The sequence below is a fragment of the Dreissena polymorpha genome, chromosome 8 (assembly GCF_020536995.1).
Source record: "Dreissena polymorpha isolate Duluth1 chromosome 8, UMN_Dpol_1.0, whole genome shotgun sequence".
Taxonomy (NCBI): Eukaryota; Metazoa; Mollusca; class Bivalvia; order Myida; family Dreissenidae; genus Dreissena; species Dreissena polymorpha.
In genome coordinates, this window is record NC_068362.1 from 76,678,098 (window position 1) to 76,702,778 (window position 24,681).

Consider the following 24,681-nt stretch of genomic DNA (forward strand, 5'->3'; position numbering starts at 1 on the left):
ATGACAATATAATTAGTTAAACAGATGAAAAAATACTTTCTTGGCTTCCTATCAACTCGTTCACATAAAATATGTACAGTCCATTCTGTGTATGGAGCCAGGTGGCCGGCCACTGTTCACAGGTGACCACCTTTCAAATGGTTGTTCCAGTGATAGCATCGTTCTCATTCAAAGAAAAAGAGGACCAAACAGAATGCATCTCGGTATCTGGGACTTGCTGATAACAAGTGGTGTTTGCTTCTCCAATATAAATCGAAAATTGCTTTTCTATAACAAGAACAAATTTAAGGCATACATTACAAAAGTTTGTTATAAAAGTTGCAATTCAATGCTGTCCAACCAAAAAAGACAATCAATCATCCTGTTATCGCCTGCTAATAACAACAGTTGCTAGCTCAGTTTTGTTGTCGACACCTCAGGGCTCAACATTAAGCTTAAAAACCAAGTACTTAAAACATCTACTTGATCTGAACGTTAAGCTACTTGCCCAAACATGAAATATCACACTAGCTGTAAACCTCATATTTCTTAATGAAGATCAAAATGATACACCACAAAACTTTTTTATTTTTGCAGATTTAACAAAATGATTACAGCAATTAAAGTATAATTAAAGTCCAAATTAAATGCTCTTTGTCTTTTTTGCACTTGTTATAAAATAACTTGCCCAAACCCAACTTTTACTTGCCAGGGGCAATAGGACAACTGTTAATGTTGAGCCCTGAACCTTATCATCGATGAAGATCTATTGATTTTGTGACGCGTTCATGCTATGGCCTCATGGCTATTTGCTACCAATCATATGGTTATTGTTACTTGCACATGTTTCATGAAATCATAATTTACTTCACCTGTTGATTGCTCGTTATAGTGTATTCAACAAGTGCTCAATAAAGTGTGGTATCATCTTAAAGACATCCTATTGCTTACAAATGCAAACCCATCTTTTGCCTACATCCAACACAACTTGCTTGGAATCACATGCAGACTTTTACCAGATTGAAACAGTTTCACACACTTGTTACACTCGAAGAACGCGTGTTGGTTTTCTTCGGGGTGGGGTGTGTGATCTATACAGAGCACTATATGCAGGTGACTGCTTTATTAGGTTACACTGTAAATTCAACTATCTGACATTTTGTTTCACTTAAAATTTGTTGCTCTTGAACATCATTATATTTTTAACCCCTTTATAGTGCTTTGGCTTATTTATTAATATTCACCCACCTAATTGTTGAGTCAACTGTATTTTATCAATAAAAAAACAAACGAATTCAAAGTTACGTTTATTTGGATATAAAAAAATTAATTAATTATTCGGATATAGAAAAATTAATTTTTGTATAACTGTCAATATAAAAATGGACAGTGAGTTTATACATATACATATCTAATAATAACAGAAGATAAATATGTCTTAACAAATACATGTACATCAAAAATGTTCATACACACAACAAGAATTTCTACCATCTACAATGCAAGGTAGAGCTTTGTCACAGACGTGACGAATACCCCCACATGTCGCATTGACACAGAATATTTTACATGCTGTCTTCACATAAAACAGTGGACACCATGCTCAATGTTTAAAATGCACTAAGTGACCCAGTGACTTCGTTTTTGACCCGGCATGACCCATATTCGAACTTTACCTAGACATCATCTAGATACAACATCTGACCAAGTTGGGTGAAGATCGGATGAAAACAACTTGAATTAGAGAGCGGACACTTAATACGGAAGGACAGACAGACAGACTGACAAACAAGCTCACTCCTATATACCCCCCTAAACTTCGTTTGTGGGGGTATAATAAGCAACAACATAACAAATAACAATAATTCAGGATTTGATTACCATTGACAAATATGTTTGAATAAAAGTATTCAACACATTCTACACTTAACCCTTTGCATGCTGGGAAATTTGTCATCTGCTAAAATGTCGTCTGCTGAATTTCTAAAATCATCATTTTCTTCAATTTTTTTCAAAGAATACTATCAGAATAGCAAACAGTTTGGATCCTGATGAGACGCCACGTTCTGTGGCGTCTCATCTGGATCCAAACTGTTTGCAAAGGCCTTTAAAATCCGGTTCCAGCGCTTAAAGGGTTAAATGCAAAACCTGATATCAAAAGCAAAATCCCCAAAAATAGTGCTTAATGTAAGACCAATATAGATTTTAGCTTACAAAAGCTACAAATAAGAATTTATTGTGAACGTAATAATTATAGATGTGCGCTCGCATTCAATCTTTATTTTGTAATACAATAAGGCCAAAATGGCTCTAAATTGCTCATCCGAATTCCCTGTAAAACAATTCTCTACTTGGTGATCCAGTGTCTTTCTTCAGATGGCCTAGATATTGTAAAAGTAATCATTGTGACCATGTTTCATCAAGGTTGAGTAATACATTTACAGAATTAAAAGGTCAGCCTGCACACAATGTCTGGTCAAAAGCTACGCTGGCTGCTATAAAGTCACTAAACCCATTTATGCCTATTGTCTAGAAAAAAGGCCTTGGCAAACAGTGTAGACCCAGATGAGACGCCACATGATGCGGCGTCTCATCAGGGTCTGCGCTGTTTGCTTAAAGGAATTTCTGTAAGAAATATTCTAAATATAGAAATAAATATACTAGACATCCCTAATTTTGGAAATAAAGATCCAATTAAGGATTGGAGAGTCCGCAAGGCATAAATGGGTTACGATAACTGCTGGACTCATATATGGCCTTTTGCATGACACAAGAAAATAATTTTATTGAGCAACATTCAACATTTCTACCTTAAAATGCAAGCATTATTAACTTGGGATATCAAATAGGATTTTATGAAGTGAAGCTGATTTCATTCATAATGTGACTGGAAATGTAAATAGTTAAAAGGCTTTATAAAACGACTGGCAAATTGAGCATTGGACTCAAAAGAACAAACACAATTCAATGCTGATATTCATGAACGCATGACAACTTACCATTGGTAAAGAATTCAGATATCCAGAAAGAGTATGTATTATCGAATCTCAGGCTACAAAGACTATAGTCTGTCAGACTCGCTACACTTCACACAGGCTACCAACCACTATATACTAGTATTGTTACATGTATAAACTCTATACTACACTGTATATGACGACTATAATTGTTAACATTACTAAGCAACAGAAACTATAACACTACCAGTACTCCTAGTCTTGAAGAGTGCCTAGCATCAAAATGTACATTAAGTATCAAGCATGCTATCAGATGACGCTATTCCTAGAGATATATATTTGCAGGCAGTGCAAAAATACTTGAAAAACACTTGCCCTTAACTGATCTAAGTGCAGCAAAACACTTGCCCTTCACTGATCTAAGTGCAGCAATAAAAACTATTGGTATCCTCAACACGTGACAAAACACCCCGGACCGGCATCCATCACTATACATTACAATGGAATACACTGACTATGTTGGCTACATAGATACATAGATAAAGAGTTATATGTTAAAATATGCCCAATTGTAATATATGTGGAGAGAAGTCCTGCATCTCCAAACTTTTGAGTAGCACTATCGAAAAAAGGAGCTTTATGCACGAGCTTAAAATGTCGTCCCATGTTAGCATGTGCAGTTTCACACACTCATCAGTGACAATACCTGCAGCCTAGACTGGATTTTCATAGTTAAGTCAGACTCGGTTTTTATATTTAAGCAAAAAAATCTATAAAAGCTGAAAGTGTAATCCCTGATTAGCCAGACCGCACAGGCTTATCTGGGACAATACTTTACGCACAAACATAAAGTTCTATTCACCAACAGCACACCCTATATTGAAAGTCTGTAAGGATGTGGTAAAATATACAAGGCATCATCAATGCATTCACATATTTCTGTTATGACTCTCAATGGAGCTTTGCATGAGCCTTTATGGAGGTAGTTGTTGAAAGTCAGACATGTTAATATTTATTTTGTTCATGTTGTTATTTTAGAAATATGGTTTGTTTCGCTGAAGATTGAGACAATGCCCACTTGTGCCTTATGCTTTGTTTAACTGTATAGAACTTTTCAAAGAATACAATCAATTGGGCACAAATATTTGGCATTTAAGGCAAAATTCAAAACCTATTCAATGCTTCATAACAAGCTTTTCATAGTTTAACAAATTCTGCAAACACAAACAACTTTCAACATTTTTATACACACATACAACATAACTATAACGGCAACGTTTTTCTTCACACAAACATTACAATCTGTAAACTATAGGACCTTTGGAGATCTCTATTGAACAGGTTGTATACATTGCACTGACTTCTCCATCTGTATTTATGCTAGCTACTAATCCAAGCTGACACGATACCACAAAATATTTTTTTTATAAATATCTTTCGTGCTCTGAAAAAAGGGGGTTAAATGCATGTACGTAAAGTGTCATTCCAGATTAGCATGTGTAGTCTGCACAGGCTAATCTGGAACAACACTTTTCGCTTCATGATATTGTTTGTTTTAAGAAAGTCTCTTCTTAGCAAAAACCCAGTGCAGATTGCACAGGATAATCTGGGATGACACTTTACGCACATACATTAAACCCCATTTTCACAGATCTCGGCTCATGACACTTTACGCACATACATTAAACCCCATTTTCACAGATCTCGGCTGATGACACTTTACGCACATACATTAAACCCCATTTTCACAGATCTCGGCTCATGTTTAGAGTGAAATCAATAGCCTGAGTACATAACATATTTTGATGATGTATACATTAGTTGCCAAACTGACATCAGGTAGATTAAAGTGTATCCCAGTAAAATTACAAAAAGCAAATATGAAAACTTGGGAAACTTGTCTATGGAAAAAAAGAGGAAAATATATAGTTGAAGCATGACATGCTACAAGAGCCAACAAGTCTGTTGTTTGTTGATAATTATTTCAAGCTGATTCATACAGATCAGACCAAACCATGGTTTATTGTCTTCTTTCAAAACAATCTATGCAATTTAAAGATGCCTATAATTAAAACATTTATTTGTTTGCTACATTAACCCTTTGATGCATTTGTAGTCCCTTAGAAAGTTAAATTAAATTCAAGACCTTTCTCACTAGATTCAAGTTTTAAAGGCTTCATTTCCAACCGTCTGATACTGATGTGCAGCAAACAGCATAAAACCTGAACAGACTGTGAGTAACTTGCAGGCTGTTCTGGTTTGATGCTGATTGCACATAGCCATTTTCACTTTGCTTCTGAGTAGGAAAGGGTTAAAGCAGGGATCTGCTCTTGTCAATCTACAATTGTATAGAAAAAATAATCACCAAACTGTAGGGTTCATCTCAATTATGAACCAGTTAATAATAATCAATGATTTACTCTCAATCATTTCTCATATAAGTCACAAACCAAAAAGGAAACAGAAATAGCTATTGAAACTTTCTGAAAACAGCAAAATACCTTGGACAATTTTACATTTTAAAAGAACTATTTTTAAACATAAGATAAAAAAATGCCTTTCTTTAACTACTTGGACTTACCTTAATTAATGAACACTTCTATGTCCTCATAAAATTAAATGGATTAATGTGGAGGATTTCATAAAACAATTAATGATTCATAAACAAACTGACATTTTACAAACACATTAAAAACAATGTGTATGCACTTAACAATTACTGGTATTGTAACAACATAATTTTAACAGGATGTCATAATAACATCCATAATATCCCAATTAATAGAACAAAACTTAAGAAACATTATGTAGAAATATTTTACATATCTCTTAATGTAAAGAATCAACAAATAAAACTTAAAACTCGTACAAATAAGTCTCCATTTGGTACTGTAAAATGCCTTACAACCAGTGCCCAGAGTAGTTAATGCTTGTCACATGATTGATCACATGATAGAAATCATTCCATAACAATACACAACTGCCAATAATACATGTATTCACATTACCAGCCCAAATGGGTGCAAACAATAAACACCACATATAGACATTATATGCTTGACATACATTTGAATTGTTTTATACATAATGTCCATGTAACAAAAGAGTTTAGCAAGTGTACGATAAACTCACTGACATATTAGTGCTTCCAGTGTTTTATTACAAGTTACAATCACATGTTTGTCTTAAATATATTAACAAGAGGGTCATAGGCCCTTATTCACTCACCAAAGACCCAAAGGAACTGAACTATTCAAAGAAGGTGGAGTTTAGAAGATTAAAAGTACCGGTGCATGAATATTTAATGTATAGGCACATTATTATGACAAGCTTTCAATAATAAAAAATAATAAAAAAATTGCCTGTGTGGACTGCACAGGCTAATCTGGGATGACACTTTACACACATGCATTAAACCCCCTTTTCACAGAGCACAGCTCAAGTATTGATTTCTTCATGAGTATAATTGTGATCCTACCAGTTAAGTCAATATATGATACATGCGAATGCATGTGAGAGACAAGTGTTTTTACTATAATTGCTCTTCCTACTTTGTTTAACTAATATTTAAGAAGGCAAAAGGCCCTCGTGTGCTCACCTGATACCTAAAGAAAAAATATTGATCTGGGGTGGTATTCCAGAAACATCTTAAGTCATTTCTTAAATAATTTCACTTATGTTCAAAATTAGAATGTTTTGTATTTCTTTACTAAATAAGGAAACACATGTTTTTTTTTGGTATTCCTAAAATAACATTGGCATGATGATGTTATTTAAATGTATATCTTGATGCCAATGTATTGCAAAATGAAAAGAAACACTTAAGAAAATTTCCCAATTTAAGGATAAGAATAAAATTTAACTTAAGATGCTTCTGGAATACGACCCCTGATCTGCTTTTTTGATGCTTACTTAATAAATTAAGCTTCTGACCAAGCTTTTTTACACAAGATGACACAGACTATATTTGGGCAGTGAAATGATTGGAACAGATGTTTTTGCCAAAGGTTAAAAATTAGGCAAACAATCAGGCATCTGAATGGTTGACCATTTCAAAATCATGACATAAAAGTCTTGTACACGTCATAACTGCCTCCCCTCATTGTATCCTTTTCATGAATATTGGACGAAAAATGTGACTTCAAATGTTAACATGGTTTAATATATCATGTTTTTCAACCCAGTGTCCTAGTTTTTGACCTCACATGACAAGTTTCAAAATCAGCTGAGACATAAGGACAAATCTGCTGGCAAAGTTTCATGAAGGTAGGACAATGACTATGGCCTATAAAGAGTTAACAAGATAAATGTTTAAGACTAATGACTGGCGACACACGACAGACAATAGCAATCACAAAATTTCAACACAACACGCGTTTTGCAATAACAGGGCAGCTAAAAAAGGCAGTACAACTATTATTTTGAAATAACAGCATCAATAACATGGATTATTTACAATGCTATACCTTGGAACATGAATGTTATTGAACATAAAGAACCACATAGTGATGGGATATAAAGCATGTTCTTCATTTGATGCCTTTTTAGCAACAAGAGCACTGCCTTGCGGGTGCAGACCGCTCATCTATTTTTCTTTTTAAAGGTGTAGGGACCTATCTCAATTTCAATCACAGGAGGGAGGGGTGGAGTGGAGAGGGGTGTGGTCATTTATTACATTATCTTCCAAAAATGCATAAAAATTAAAAAAAATTGGGGGGGGGGGGGGATTCTTGGGTGGGATGGTTGGACGGTATTTCAAAAATAAAATAACTAAAATAAATATTTGTGTTTTTTAACCATGTTTGAAAAAAACAAGAGATGTGTTTGTCAGAAACACAATGCCCCCTATTGGGCCGCTTTGAAAAAAAATATTGTTTTTTTTACCTTTGACCTTGAAGTATGTACTTGACCTTCCACCACTCAAAATGTGCAGCTTAATGAGAACTCCACTTTGAATATTTTGTTGACCTTTGACCTTGAAGGATGACCTTGACCTTCCACCACTCAAAATGTGCAGTTTCATGATGGCGCCGCTTTGATTTTTTTTTTCGACCTTTGACCTTTAAGGATCGACCTTTGACCTTTAAGGTTTAAGGATGACCTTGACCTTGAAGAATGACCTTGACCTTGAACTTCCACCACTCAAAATGTGCAGCTTCATGAGAACACCGCTTTGAATTTATTTATTTTTTGTTTGACCTTTGACCTTGAAGGATGACCTTGAAGGATAACCTTGACCTTCCACCACTAAAAAAGTGCAGCTTCATGAGAACGCCGCTTTGATTTTTTTTCATTTTTTGACCTTGAAGGATGACCTTGACTGTGAACTTCCACCACTCAAAATGTGCAGCTTCATGATAACGCCGCTATGAATTTAAAAAAAATAAAAAAATTGACCTTTGACCTTGAAGGATGACCTTGACCTTGAACAACCAACCACCACAATGTGCAGCTTCATGATAACGCCTCTTTGAATTTATTTTTTACCTTTGACCTTGAAGGATGACCTTTACCTTGAAGAATGACCTTGACCTTGAACTTCCGTCACTCAAAATGTGCAGCTTCATGAGAACGTTGCTTTGAATATTTTATTTTGTTAACCTTTGACCTTGAAGGATGACCTTGACCTTGAACTTCCATCACTCAAAATGTGCACCTTCATGATAACGCCACTTTGAACATTATTTTTTTTTACCTTGAAGGATGACCTTGACCTTGAACTTCCACCACTCAAAATGTGCAGCTTCATCAGATACACATGCATGCCAAATATCAAGTTGCTATCTTCAATATTAAACAAGATGCGTTTGTGAAACACAATGTCCCCCTATATGACGTTTGACCTTGAAGGATGACCTTGACCTTGTGAAGGATGACCTTGACCTTTCACCACTCAAAATGTGCAGCTCCATGAGATACACATGCATGCCAAATATCAAGTTGCTATCTTCAATATTGCAAAAGTATTCATAAAATAAGCGATTTGGGCCACATATATTTGACCTCTGGCCTTGAAGGATGACCTTGACCGTGACCTTTCACCACTCAAAATGTGCAGCTCCATGAGATGCACATGCATGCCAAATATCAAGTTGCTATCTTCAATATTGCAAAATTATTTATAAAATAAGTGATTTGGGCCACATATTTGACCTCTGGCCTTGTAGGATGACCTTGACCTTTCACCACTCAAAATGTGCAGCTCCATGAGATACACATGCATGCCAAATATCAAGTTGCTATCTTCAATATTTCAAAAGTATTCATAAAATGAGCGATTTTGGCCACATATATTTGACCTCTGACCTTGAAGGATGACCTTGACCTTTCACCACTCAAAATGTGCAGCTCCATGAGATACACATGCATGCCAAATATTAAGTTGCTATATTCAATATAGCAAAAGTTATTGCAAAATGTTAAAGTTGGCGCAAACAGACCAACCAACAGACCAACAGACCAACCAACCAACCAACCAACAGACAGGGCAAAAACAATATGTCCCCCACTACTATAGTGGGGGACATAAAAAGTTATGGCCAATGTTAAAGTTTTCGGAGTAACAGATGCCATATATTTGACATTTGACCTTGAAGGATGACCTTGACCTTCACCTTTCACCACTCAAAAGTGCAGCTCCATGAGATACACATGCATGTCAAATATCAAGTTGCTATCTTCAAAAGTGAAAAAGTTATGGCCAATGTTAAAGTTTTTTCTGACGGACGGACAGACTGACTGACATACTGACGGACAGTTCAACTGCTATATGCCACCCTACCGGGGGCATACAATTTTTTTGGGGGGTGGGGATGGGGGGGGGGGGGGAGTATAGTGTGAGGGTGTGGTGGTCATTTATTAGATGATCTTTAATTAAACAAAAAAATGGGGGGGGGGGATTCGGGGGGGGGGGGGGGAGGGGGGCGTGGGGGATGGTTTGGGTGGAGTCTATTGTGGTAGGTCAGGTAAGAGTTTTTTTGTCAAAGTCTCAATCGAATCTATTCATAAATAAAGAAGTCATGGCAATTTTAGCAAAATTTAAAAATTTGACCTTGAGAGTCAAGGTCATTCAAAGGTCAAGGTAAAATTCAACTTGCCAGGTACAGTACCCTCATGATAACATGAAAGTATTTGAAGTTTAAAAGCAATAGCCTTGATACTTTAGAAGTAAAGTGGAGCTAAACACAAAATGTAACCATATATTCAAAGTTACTAAGTAAAAAAAGGGTCATAATTCCGTAAAAATGACAACCAGAGTTATGCAACTTGTCCTTTACTGTCCCCTTATGATAGTTTGCGAGCGTTCCAAGTATGAAAGCAATATCTATGATACTTTACGGATAAAGTGGACCTAAACACAAAACTTAACCAAATTTTCAAGTATAAAGGACCCATAATTCCATCAAAATGCCAGTCAGAGTTACATAACTTTGCCTGCACAGTCCCCTTACATTATTTAGTAAGTGTTGCAAGTATGAAAGCAATAGCTTTGATACTTTAGGAAAAAGTGGACCTAAACACAAAACTTAACCAAATTTTCAATTTTCTAAGTATAAAAAGGGCACATAATTCTGTCAAAATGCCAGTCAGAGTTACATAACTTTGCCTGCACAGTCCCCTTATGATAGTGAGTAAGTGTTGCAAGTATGAAAGCAATAGCTTTGATACTTAAGGAATAAAATGGACCTAAACACAAAACTTAACCAAAATTTTCAATTTTCTAAGTATAAAAAGGGGCACATAATTCTGTCAAAATGAAAGCCAGAGTTATCTAACTTTGCCTGCCCTGTCCCCTAATGATAGTAAGTAAGTGTACCAAGTTTGAATGCAATAGATTTGATACTTTATGAGAAAAGTGGACCTAAACGCAAAACTTAACCGGACGCCGACGCGGATGACGACAATAGCTCATAATTTTTTTCAAAAAAAAAAATGGGTCTTATGCCATATGCACAAACTAGCATTTTCGTCTGGAGCTAAACTTGCCACTACAAAGTGACATAAGATTTCCTGGTCTTATTAGCAGACAGGGTTGCTCATGACCAGACTGCAAAGAGATACCTGCATATGGCATAAGACCCATTTTTGAAGGACGCAGCTTATTTAATTAAGAATCATTAATTGAGAGGAAATTTCTTTTCAGATATAAAAAAACAACATTTTCTTTATTTTCTAGAAATGAACATTTCACTTCTTGACATGGTTCAACTTCAAAATATAATCTCGCATGAAGTAAAAGTAAACTGCATGAACCCAAATTTAAGTGGTTTACATTTTAATTATATTACTTGAGCAATAGAATTTTCAGATAATTTTGGTGCATATTCATTAAAACAGATGACAGTAGCTTAGTTTTGTACTAAACAATTAGAATGGGCATATGTGATTATTTGCTAATATAAGTAAATGGGAAAATATGCTACATGTACATTCGGGTAATAACATTATTTGGTCATTGTTTGGTGCATCTTGCTAGATATATTTTGACATGAAATTAGTAACAAATATTACCATATTCAGCATACACAGGTATTCAATTACTGAACAAACATCACTAAGAACAAGTGCCATTTTTCTTTTGATTTTGAGAATTATATCCTATCATCAATCCAATGTCTGCCTACATGATTTCTCTCGTAGACATCTCCCTACACGATTTCTCATGTAGACATTTGCTGCCAAATTGAAACACGAACATCATAAACAAGCTTCAGTAACAGTGATATAACATTATTAAACACCATACTAACAACCATCTCTAACAGTACTGCCGAAAATCTCATGATTTTTTAATTTCAAAACATAAAAATATATAAATATAACAACATATTGCCTTTCATATATTAACAACAGTCTATCCTTAACCTCAAAACAGCATCAAATCAATTAAATGTTGTCATGGCAACTAATACATTGCATGAAAATCTATTTGAAGCCTCTAGGTCAAAGGTCAGCTGAAGGTCAAACAGAGGTCTCTCGGAAGACTCTTGCTGAGGTGCCATTCTGTCTAATGTGAATGTATTTGGTAGTGTCTACTTCAGAGATTTTCACTTGAGTGCTGGGAACAATCACCTCTGTTGCCATTGGCAACTGGATCTGTTCTGGTGAGGGCGAGACTGTGGCTGTAACGGAAACAGACAAGAATTGTGTGAACATATTGTGACAGCTGCAATAGACAAATAGAATCAAATTTAACCCTTCATCACTTAGATACGTATTTTGATGCATTTGTAGTCCTTTAGAAAGTTATACTTAATTAAATACCTTTCTTACTAAATTTTAAAGGCGCCATTTCTAATCCTAAGTTACTTATGAGCAGAAAACAGCATAAAACCTGAACAGAATGAGAGTTACTCCCAGGCTGTTCTGATTTTATGCTGGTTGCAAAAGCCATTGTCACTTAAATTCTTATGGGGGAAAGGGTTAAAGTGTGCATTGTATTGCAAATGATAAAGAAACTGGTTCACATTGAACCCTTAATATGTAGGTTAGATGTCCCATTAATTCTAATCTCTGCTTATAAAACAAGAAATGTGTCCACAGGACACGGATGCCCCAACTGTAACTTTGTCACTTCATAAAAGTATAACTGTGTAAACGCTTGGTAGAAGTTATTAGCTTTTTTCGAATCCTAAACGCAGATTTCGAACCTTAACGCGGACCCTAAGTTCAAGGTCAAGGTCACAGGGGTAAAAATTTGTGTGCAAATGGAAAGGCCTTGTCCATATACACATGCATGCCAAATATGAAATTGCTATCTGAAGGGACATAGAAGTTATGAGCATTTTTCGAAATCTAAACGCAAAGTGTGACGGACAGACGAACGGACAGTCCGATCACTATATGCCCTCCTTCGGGGGCATAAAAATGTCTTAGAATATCAAAATAAATCAGAAAGCCACATAAACTAGAGAGCGGACAACATGCTTAATCCTTGAAATGCACTAAGTGACCCCGTGACCTAGTTTTTGACCCGGCATGACCCATATTCGAACTTGACCTAGATATTGTCTTAATTACAACTTCTTACCAAGTTTAGCAGAGATCAGATGAAAACTACTTCAATTAGAGAGCGGACACTATGCTAAATCCTTGAAATGCACTAAGTGACCCAGTGACCTAGTTTTTGACCCGGCATGACCCATATTCGAACTTGACCTAGATATTGTCTTGATAACACTTCTGACCAAGTTTAGTAAAGATCAGATGAAAACTACTTCAATTAGAGAGCGGACACCATGCTAAATCCTTGAAATGCACTAAGTGACCCCGTGACCTAGTTTTTGACCCGGCATGACCCATATTCGAACTTGACCTAGATATTGTCTGGATACAACTTCTGACCAAGTTTGGTAAAGATTGGATGAAAACTATTTGAATTAGAGAGCGGACACCAAGTGTGACCGACCGACCGACTGACCGACCGACCGACGGACAGTGCGAAAACTATATACCCCCTTTTCTTCGAAATGGGGGCATAAAAAGTTTTAAAACTGATAAAAGACTTTAACTTATGCTGACATAAAGTTAAACAAGATCTTAGGTCAAAAAGATGATGATCAGAATGTGAAATAAACTTTAAAAACAAAACATCGGGTAAAATGTATTCAGCTGTAGGAAATTTGCATTGACAATTAAACACAAAACCTTCATGCAAAACCAAAGAATATATTGAAAATAATCATGCTATAAGTTATGTCAATGTTAAACATTTATCAGTGAGTCATATAAGTATATGAATTATGTCCGTTAAAAGAACCTGCTATGACATATGTACAAACAGGGCTTCTGTCTCATACAATTAATATTAATTGACTACTCCATGTGTATTGATAATGTGCATGCTTTGTGAGAACAAGAGAAATAATTTTACTGTCCACACTATCTTAATAAATAATTAACAACGCCATCATAGGCCTTAAGTTCTCACCTGAGTCCATACACACACCCCAAGTGTTTAAGACTTAACATGGGTTAACTAGTTTTGACCCCACTTGACCCAGAGTAGACCTTCATATTGCCATTATAACTAGAGCTTTGTCACAGACGTGACGAATACACCCACATGCCGCATTGACACAGAATAATTTGCATGTTCTCTTCACAAAAAATTGCAGACACCTTGCTCAATGTTTAAAATGCACTAAGTGACCCCGTGACCTAGTTTTTTACCCGGCATGACCCATATTCACACTTTAGCTAGACATCATCTAGATACAACTTCTGACCAAGTTTGGTGAAGCTCTGATGAAAACTACTTGAATTAGAGAGCGGACACCATGCTCAATGTTGAAAACGCACTAAGTGAATCCGTGACCTAGTTTTGGACCCGACATGACCCATATTCGAACTTGACCTAGACATCATCCAGATACAACATCTGACCAAGTTTGGTGAAGATCGGATGAAAACAACTTAAACTAGGGAGCTGGCACTTAATACGGACCGACCGAGAGACAAGCTCACTCCTATATACCCCCCTAAACTTTGTTTGTGGGGGTATAAAAACATTCTGACAAGAGTTTCTATTAGTGTGCCCTCTATAGTGGATTGGACTATAAGTATGATTTCTAGAAGGTTAAAAAGGTATTTTTTTCATTTTGACCTTGTGATAATTTTTTTTACCTCACTTGACCCAGTTTCACATTAGGGTAAGATACTATTGGGACAACTGTTCTGAACAAGCTCCTTGAAGATTGGACTATCAATATGGCCTCTAGAATGTTAACAAGGTAAATGTTGACGACACACAACGCCCGACGGAACACAAGCCATCACAAAAGCTCAGCATGAACATGTTGTGCTCAGGTGAGCTAAAAATAAATAAAATAAAACAAACTCACAAACATCAAGGGGAGACAACATCGAGACTACATGACAACACAAAATGGGCATCGTATTCTTCGTCGTCCAGTTGCAGGTTTATCCACATCACCAGCCACCGACTCATGCTCATGCTTTACACAAGAATTCTGTTCATGCAAATATTCATTTGTCTCAACATCCTGATTTTCACTCAAAGCTGCCCCGACATTGTTTTTACTTGTCAGTTTTTTTCTTTGCCTCAGGTCACTGTCTTTGCCTTCAGAGTATAAGGGCTTTAGATCTACGGCTACGTCGTTCACATCAGATTCTATTTTTAAAACATCAGTTTCAACGGACATCTGATCTGACACCTTAGAATCAATGTCATCGTCAGATTTCATATCTTCGGATGATGAACTGTGATGCCGTGTCCGTGGTGTATGTGGCCATTTCAACAGAGCCGACTCCATCCTACATACTTGCCGGGCAATGTCATGAAAGGAGGGCGTTTTTCTTGTTGTACTGCTACTTCCATTGGTATCAGATCCTTCCACCATGCTTTCTCCATCACCATCAGCTGGGGCAGCTTTGGTTTTTATGCTCATTCGAAACTCAGGCATCAGTTCTTCAGTTTTTTCAAAGTTTGCAAAATCATGAATATTTAGTTTATCTCCTCGAAATTCTACTGTTTCTCCGTTTATAGAAATTGTCTTTGAAAGCATTTTTCTACGTTCAATCGATGACTGAGTGTAATACGACAGGTTTTTATTACCTTTTCCTTTCTTTAACCGCAACAACAGGTACACAGGCTGAAGTTAAACAAGAAACAACTCACATGCCAGTATACAAAGTAGCAATTTAAAATTCAATACCAGTATCTTAAATGTCAGGTTATACTGATTTTGATCCTTGGCAGGTATACCAGTGGGAAGCCCCTCAATATGTTAATGTTTTTACATTTATTTTTTACGTTATTTGTTGCGTTAGGACTATTCAAGACAAGAGGGCCAAGATGGCCCTAGTTCGCTCACCTGAGAGGAGTCGGTTCATTTAATCTTTACCAAACATCAAACTTGACCTAGATATTGTCCAGACAAACATCTTGGTCAAGTTTCATCATTATTGAACCAAAACTCTGGCGGATGGAGTGTTTTTGTTTTTGTAAGATTTTACCTGGTGACCTATATTTTGAGTTGACCCCCCTAACCAAACATCAAACTTTGCTTACAAAAATAAATAATAATTATATTGACCAAGATTCATAAAATCTGAAACAAAATTGTGACCTATAGAGTGTTTACAAGGATTTTGTATAATATAATGAAAATTTGGACAATCTAAGGGCAATAATTATGGCATTAATTATGTGATTTTGTTCATTATCAAACTTGACTGAGATCTTTCAGCAACCTTCATAAAGAATGCTTGAGAATTGTGAATGCTAGAGTGTTTACAAACCAAATGTGGACGAACGGACGGCGGACAAAGAAATCAATAAAACCAATGTATTGACTAAGTTTCACGATGATTAGGCAAAAAATGAGACCCACTGGCGGCAATGTTTTTCACCGATCTGGACCATTTTTCGAACTCGTCTGAGATATCAATAAAACCAATGTTTGTCCAACTTTCATGATGATTGGGCAAAAATTGTGACTTCTTGTGTGTTTACAAGGTTTCTCTATAGCCAATAAGGAAAACTGCCCCGCCCACTGGCGGCCATGTTTTTCAACGGACCAGAACCCCTTTTGAACTCAACCAACATATCATTAAGACAAACATTTTGACAAAGTTACATGAAGATTGGGCATGAAATGTGACTTCTACAGTGTTTACAAGGTTTTTTGGTTTTTTTAACCTAGTGACCTAGTTTTTGACCCAGCATGACCCAGTTTCCAACTTCATCGAGATATCATTGGGACAAATCTTCTGACCACGTTTCATGAAGATCGGACAAAAAATGTGGCCTCTAGAGTGTTTACAAGGTATCTCTATAGCCAAATAAGGAAAACTGCCCGCCCACTGGCGGCCATGTTTTTCAACAGACCAGAACCACTTTTGAACTCAACCAACATATCATTAAGACAAACATTTTGACAAAGTTTCATGAAGATTGGGCATGAAATGTGACTTCTACAGGTTTTTCTTTTTTTTGACCTAGTGACCTAGTTTTTGACCCGGCATGACCCAGTTTCGAACTCGACCGAGATATCATTGGGACAAAGCTTCTGACCAAGTTTCATGAAGATCGAAAAAGAAATGTGCCCTCTAGAAAATACACTGTATTATTATGAAAACATTAATAGTCAAAGGGGAGTAACTACTGTAAACTTAAATGCAATATTTAGAAGAGTTTTCTCGCATGTTACGTGACCTTAATTCATGATTGTTTACAAGCCTTTTAACTCTCTAAATATAAGGAAAACTGCCCGTCCCCCTGGCAACCATGTTTTTCAACGGACCAGAACCATTTTCGAACTCAACTCTCATATCAAGGAAACAAATGTTCTGACCAAATTTCATGAAAATTTGGCCAAAAATGTGACTTCTAGAGTGTTCACATGTTTTCACTATATACATATAAAGAAAAATTCCCCGCCCACTGGTGGCAATGTTTTTTCACCGATCTAGACCATTTTCAAACTCGTCCGAGAAATCAATAAAACCAATGTTTTGACCAACTTTCATGATGATTGGGCAAAAATTGTGACTTCTAGAGTGTTTACAAGGTTTCTCTATAGCCAATTAAGGAAAACTGCCCCGCCCACTGGCGGCCATGTTTTTCAACGGACCGGAACCACTTTTGAACTCAACCAACATATAATTAAGGCAAACATTTTGACAAAGTTACATGAAGATTGGGCATGAAATGGGACTTCTACAGTGTTTACAAATTTTTTCCTTTTTTTGACCTAGTGACCTAGTTTTTGACCGGGAACAACCCAGTTTCGAACTCAACCGAGATTTCATTGGGACGAAGCTTCTGACCAAGTTTCATGAAGATCTGACAATAAATGTGGCTTCTAGAGTGTTTACGAACAAATGTGGACGGACGGACAGACGACGGACAAAGACCGGTCACAAAAGCTCACCTGAGCAATCAGGTGAGCTAAAAAAAACCAGCTATCATTTCAGTCATAAGGACATTTTTGTTTATAGCATTTTCTGGCGTTTGTACGCATAATCCTGACTCCATCGATTCCCCAATACATCCCTTTCAACCAGATTCAACTAGACATCATCTATATACAACATCTGACCAAGTTTGGTGAAGATCGGATGAAAACAACTTGAATTAGAGAACGGACACTTAATACGGACGGACCGACCAACCGACCGACAGACAAACAGACAAGCTCACTCCCATATACCCCCCTAAACTTTGTTTGTGGGGGTATAATTACTGCATAACATGTTCTTACGGTACTTTTTTCCTGTCGGTATTCATTACCCGATAATCCTGTATATTCCATTTATAAAGCAAATTCTGGAAAATATTGAGGATAAAAGTGCTTAAGAATTTCATAAACACAAACATTTGGCATTTTTATTAAGTATCAAACAAGCAAATTCGTTGAATTGATATCCCCCGCCAATATGCTTCTGGACACAAAAGTGTTATATTTGACACTCAAAAAAGCATTTTTTCAAGATACAAAGGGCCATAACTCCGTTATTAACAGATGGTGTACAATGCCATTTGGCATGCATCATCCTCTTATTGATATACATACCCATACCAAGTTTCAATGAAATCCGCCAAAGCAATTCCAAGATATGGCTCCGAACACACAAAAAAAGCATTTTTTCAAGATAACTCCGTTATTAACAGATGGTGTACAATGCCATTTGGCATGCATCATTCTCTTATCCATATATATACTCGTACCAAGTTTCAATGAAATCTGCCAAAGCACTTCCAAGATATGGCTCCGGACGGACGCAAAGACGGACAGACAACCCCAAAACAATATCCCTCCGCCTATGGCGGGGGATAATAAAAAGCTTATGTGACTATTTAAAGATTTTACGAAAAATACCGTCGGATCTAAAAGGTGATTTTCCACTCAACACACCTAAATCGCCTGACGTGCTATTCCTGATTTTATACAACTATAAGCAACAAATAAAATACACAAATTTCCCAATCTGAAGAGTTCATGGGGCGAATTTTCCCAATATCAGGGTTGTTCACGCTAATTTTTCCAAATTGGGCTGGTACTGGTACTTTTCCCAAATGGGAAACAAAATTGCTGAAACCACATACCTTGTGATCCCCCATGCACGTGTCAGATCCAATGATGTTGTACTCGGGTTTGAATTTCTCATCCTATTAATACAGAAACCACATTTAATCAAAGCATTTGAGCAGTGCTTTGTGAAACAAGAGGGCCTGAAAGGCCCAAAGTCGCTCACCTGAGATAACAAGATATTATTGGGACAAATCTTCTGACCAAGTTTCATGAAGATCGGAAAATAAATGTGGCCTCTAGAGTGTTAACAAGGTTTTACTATAGCCGTATAAGGAAAAATGCCCCGCCCCCTGGCAGCCATGTTTTTCAACCAACCGGCATCATTTTTGAACTCCTCCAAGATATTATCGGGATGAATCTTCTGACCAAGTTTCATGAAGATCGGACAGTAAATGTGGCCTTTAGAGTGTTAACAAGATTTTACTATAGCCATATAAGGAAAATTGCCCTGCTCCTTGGAAGCCATGTTTTTCAAGCAAACATAATTATTTTCAAACTAATCCAAGATATCATTGAGACCAATCTTCTGACCTAATTTCATGAAGACTGGACAATTAATGTGGCCTCTAGAGTGTTATCAAGGTTTAACTATAGCCATATATAGCCATATAAGGAACAAGAGCTGTCTCCATCGGAAGACATACGCCCCCAAAAACGCTTTTTGAAACCTAAACACAGATTTCGAAACCTAAACGCGGAACCTAAGTTGAAGGTCAAGGTCAAAGGGGTCAAATTTATGTGCGTATGGAAAGGCCTTGTCCATATACACATGCATACCAAATATGAAGGTAACATCTGAAGCGACATAGAAGTTATGAGCATGTTTCGAGCGGAAACGCAATTTTTTGATGATTCAAGGGCAGTAACTCAGAAGTGCCTGGGTAAATTTGGCTGATTATTAAACTTAACCTAGATTTTATTGCCTTACAAATTTTTATAAAGTTTGGTGAAGGTCCGATGACAATTGGTGGAGTTATTGAACGGAAACGAGAAAAATCTCAATTTTTTTATGATTCAAGGGCCGTAACTCAGGAGTGTTTGGGTCAATTTGGTTGATTATTGAACTTGACCTAGATCTTATGACCTTACATACTATCATGAAGTATGGCAAAGATCCTGTGACATTTGCTTGAGTTATTGAGCGGAAACGAGAAAAAACGCAATTTTTCGATGATTCAAGGGTTGTAACTCAGGAGTGTCTGTGTCAAATTGGCCGATTATCGAACTTGACCTAGATGTTATTGCCTTACACATTGTTATGAAGTTTGGTTAAGATCTGATGACAATTGCTTGAGTTATTGAGCGGAAACGAGAAAAAAACAAATTTTACAATGAATCAAGGGCCATAACTCAGGAGTGTGTTGGTCAATTTGGCCGATTATTGAACTTGACCTAGATGTTATTGCCTTACACATTTTGATGAAGTTTAGTGAAGATCTGATGACAATTGCATGACTTATTTAGCGGAAACTAATCCGGGCGGACTAACTAACTAACTAACTGACTGACTGACATTGCGATTTTAATATGCCCCCAGAACCTATGATCTGGGGGCATAAAAATGCCCCGCCCCCTGGTGGCCATGTTTTTAAAGCAACCAAAACCATTTTCGAACTCATCAAAGATATCATTAGGACAAATCTTCTGACCAAGTTTCATGATGATCGGAAAATAAATGTGACCTCTAGTGTGTTAACAAGGTTTTACTATAGCCATATAAGGAAAAATGCCCGCCCCCGTGCTGGCCATGTTTTTCCACCAACTGGCATCATTTTTGAACTCGTCCAAGATATTATTGGGATGAATCTTCTGACAGAGTTTCATGAAGATCGGACAATAAATGTTGCCTCTAGAGTGTTAACAAGATTTTACTAAAGCCATATAATGAAAAATGCCCCGCCCCTTGGCAGCCATGTTTTTAAAGCAAAGGTTACCATTTTTGAACTCATCCAAGATATCATTGGGACAAATCTTCTTAGCAAGATCCATGAAGATCGGAAAATAAATGTGGCCTCTATAGAGTGTTAACAAGGTTTTACTATAGCCATATAAGGAAAAATGCCCCGCCCCCTGGCGGCCATGTTCTTCAACCAACCAGCATCATTTTCGAACTCATCCAAGATATTATTGGGATAAATCTTCTGACCAAGTTTCATGAAGATCAGACAATAAATGTGGCCTCTAGAGTGTTAACAAGATTTTACTACAGCCATATATAGCCATATAAGGAAAAATGCCCCGCCCCTTGGCAGCCATGTTTTTCAAGCAAACGTTTCCATTTTTGAACTCATCAAAGATATCATTGAGACCAATCTTCTGACAAAATTTCATAAAGATTGGACAATAAATGTGCCCTCTAGAGAGTTAACAAGGCAAATGTTGACGCCGCACAACGCACAACGGACGGACAAAAGGCGATCACAAAAGCTCACCATGAGCACGTTGTGCTCAGGTGCACGTTGTGCTCAGGTGAGCTAAAAAGTACAGTCGGCACATGCTGATCAGGGACGACACTTTCCGCTTTTATGATATTTTTCATTTTAAGAAAGTCTCTTTGTAGCAAAAATCAAGTTTAGGCAGAAAGTGTCGTCCCTGATTAGCATGTGTGGACTGCACAGGCTAATCTAGGACGACACTTTACGCACATTCATTAAACCCCTTTTTCACAGAGAACAGCCCATTTAATAAATAAGGAATATACCCAACAATAAGTTGCTGGAGTGAGCATGATACTCTTTTTAAGATATACTAGTGTTGCACATCTTTCCACAAAAATGCATTTACCATAGTCCTATTATAAATATCTCAAGAAATTACCCAGTAATGTTTTCGTGGTTAAAAGAAAGGTTTTTTATATCCCAGGTTTAATGATTACATCTTATGTAACTTATGTAATATACAAATCTTCAGAGATTTCTGAGAAAGATGCATATATATGAAATTTTCTTTTCTAGTTATTTCAATTTTGAGAGCGGACGGACAGATCAACAAAGGAAAGAACTGACAGCCAGACAAACAGAACATTTTGAGGTCAGACGGATAAACATATAGACATGACAGACGGAATGTAACCCAATATTTTCTCACATGAAACCGGTAGGGGACGTAACATTACTTGAAAACATAAACATTTACTTATCCTGAGGTAGCTATTTGTGACTTGACGACTACAAGAAAACTGGAACCTTCATAGCAAATAAAATCCTTGATGTGACTTTAACCCTTTCCCGCCTAGAAGCAAAGTGAAAATGGCTATGCGCAAACAGCATCAAACCAGAACAGCCTGCGAGTAACTCACAGTCTGCTCAGGTTTTATGCTGTTTGCTGCTCATCAGTAACTAAGGATTGGAAATGAAGCCTTTTTAAACTTGAATCTAGTAAAAAAGGTCTTTAATTAAATTTAATTTTCTAAGGGACTACAAACTTGTCAAAGTACCTATCTAAGTGGTAAAAGGTTAATACTTGTAATCTTGACAGGCTCACTAAATAGATGACTAAGTGGTAAAGGGTAAATACTTATAATCTTGACAGGCTCACCGAATAGATGAGATCTTTGGTTGAGTGTGACAGCAGTATTCTGTCACACCAGGACGGACACCGTGTCTTCATGTACGACAATCCATCTGTCACCTCCTCACTGAACGGGTAGCTGGCAAAGGGAGACAACTGTTACATATGAGTTGCACTCTTGGATAATGGGGCTTAAAGTGTGTAAAGTGTCGTCCCAGATAAGCCTTGCAGTCCATACAGGCTAATCAGGGACAAAACTTCAGTACAGTACAGATTCCACCAGACTATTTGAACCATATTAAATGGATAATGCCAGTGTTAAACGAATGCAGAACTGTCCCCAGTCTTAGTGCAATTCTAAACCACAAATAATACAGGTCATCATACCAGCATTTTAATGTTGGTAACTGCATCCCCAGTTGCATTAGAATATGACTAAACAATAGCAGATCCTGAACATGCTGGCTGCCACCAGCCTTACCCATGGCTCAATTTTTTTCTAAACCAAATTCATCATAGAACATCAAATTTTTATCATTTTGGCTTGTTTATGGTGTTTTACGAAGCAAGTGTAGGTAGCTAAATGGACATTTCTAGAGCTGCATTTTATAGCCATTGGCTAATAAGTATGTCATATTTAAGCTTGCCGTGGCGTAGTCGATATGGGTGTCGGCTAGATTGAACTTTACCGGTACGCAGTTGTTTACCACTATCGACAAAGCGGGGGTTTGGGGGCGGTAGCCCCCGATACTAAGGAAATATATAGGATAAAAAGGATTATAAGGTGTTGCGTTAGTTGTTATGTGTTAGGTGTTACGGGTTAGGGTACGCTGTTTGATGTTAAGTGTTGCGTACCAGTAAAGTTCAATCGTCCCTGGGTGTCCACCTAGCAACCAGTAGGTTAAGGGTTCAATCCCCACTGTGAAAGCATTCTTTGGATCTCCCTCAAAGACACCAAGTACTGGTTCTTAGTCCCAGGAAGCGGACTCGAGAGCATTTCAATAAGGCTTTGGATGTAATCGAGCTAAAATAAATAGGTGTAAACTAATAGGTATGTCAGAGCAAGCCCTGAGTCACTGACCTGGGTGGAAAGGTGATGTCGTATTCGTACACCTTGTCTCGGTACATCTCAATCTCAACATCATACTTGTTCAGCTGGAAATACATACAATTGCTCAATACAGAACTCTGTCACCAGATGGAACACATTCTTTGTTTTAGTCAGGGGCTGTATTTAATATTTGTTCATCTGGAAATGCATGCAAGTATTGAATGCTATACCATTTTTTCACTAGATGGAAACAATTAAATTTATAACATTCAAAAGCTGCCAATACTACTTGTTCAGCTAAAAATGCAAGGGAAACATGGAACGAATGCATGCTCAGTTATATACACAAGAAAAAAGTCAATATTTAAACGCCATCTAATGTATTGGTTTTCAACTGCTATTCTAGCATGGAATGAATACATGCTCAGTTACGTACACAAGAAAAAAGTCAATATTTATATGCCATCTATTGGTTTTCAACTGCTATTCTAGTGATCCATATTAATTAACAAGTCTTGCCTCTGTCGATTTCATGGCATCGTTATTGTTTTAAACAAGGTCACAGGGGTCAAAATTTGTGTGTGTATGGAAAGGCCTTGTCCATATACACATGCATACCAAATATGAAGGTTATATCTCTAGGGACATAGAAGTTATGAGCATTTTGAGAAACCTAAACGCAAAGTGTGACGGAAGGACAGACAGAGAGACAGACGGACGGTCCGATCACTATCCTTAGGGGGCATAAAAAAGCTTAAATTACTAGTTACTTTTTTGTATTTGTTTTTCTATTTAGGTTTTATGTTCATTTAATAACATATTGAACATTTTAATATACCACTTGTTCAATAGAGTCCTACTCAGTAAATATCATCAACGGAGACATAAATTAATCACCTACCGTTTTATCTTTATTGATGAAGACTTCATTGTGTTTTTCGTGATGATCAAAGTATTTGGATTCGACGGTAAGCACAACCTGAAACATATACATCATTCAGCATCTTGAATATTATAAAATCCCCATGAGTAGCTCAACCTGCCACATCCAAACAGGTTGATATGAAATATTAAACAATAATTTACTAGAAGGCCATTGAGCATGAACCGATCAATTGTGATTATA

General features: G+C 36.9%; 1 protein-coding gene and 1 long non-coding RNA gene across 2 annotated transcripts in view; both read right to left on the reverse strand.

Annotated features, from left to right (window-relative positions):
• Nucleotides 1–1,273: 1,273 nt before the first annotated feature.
• LOC127841482 (uncharacterized) lies at nt 1,274–9,724 on the reverse strand. Its single transcript, XR_008031033.1, has 2 exons — nt 9,090–9,724; nt 1,274–8,939 (listed from the first exon to the last, which is right to left on the reverse strand). It is a non-coding gene; the product is annotated as an uncharacterized LOC127841482 (long non-coding RNA).
• A 1,470-nt stretch (nt 9,725–11,194) lies between these two features.
• The window catches only part of LOC127841477 (inositol polyphosphate-5-phosphatase A-like), an 82,096-nt gene continuing 68,609 nt past the window's right edge, over nt 11,195–24,681 (reverse strand). Inside the window, exons 12-17 of the mRNA XM_052370302.1 lie at nt 24,457–24,534; nt 23,586–23,659; nt 22,532–22,643; nt 19,009–19,071; nt 14,780–15,550; nt 11,195–12,058 (exon numbers count right to left, since the gene is read on the reverse strand). Coding sequence (XP_052226262.1) covers nt 14,807–15,550; nt 19,009–19,071; nt 22,532–22,643; nt 23,586–23,659; nt 24,457–24,534 — 1,071 coding nt within the window. The 3' untranslated portion in view covers nt 11,195–12,058; nt 14,780–14,806. The remainder of the gene's footprint in view (nt 12,059–14,779; nt 15,551–19,008; nt 19,072–22,531; nt 22,644–23,585; nt 23,660–24,456; nt 24,535–24,681) is intronic.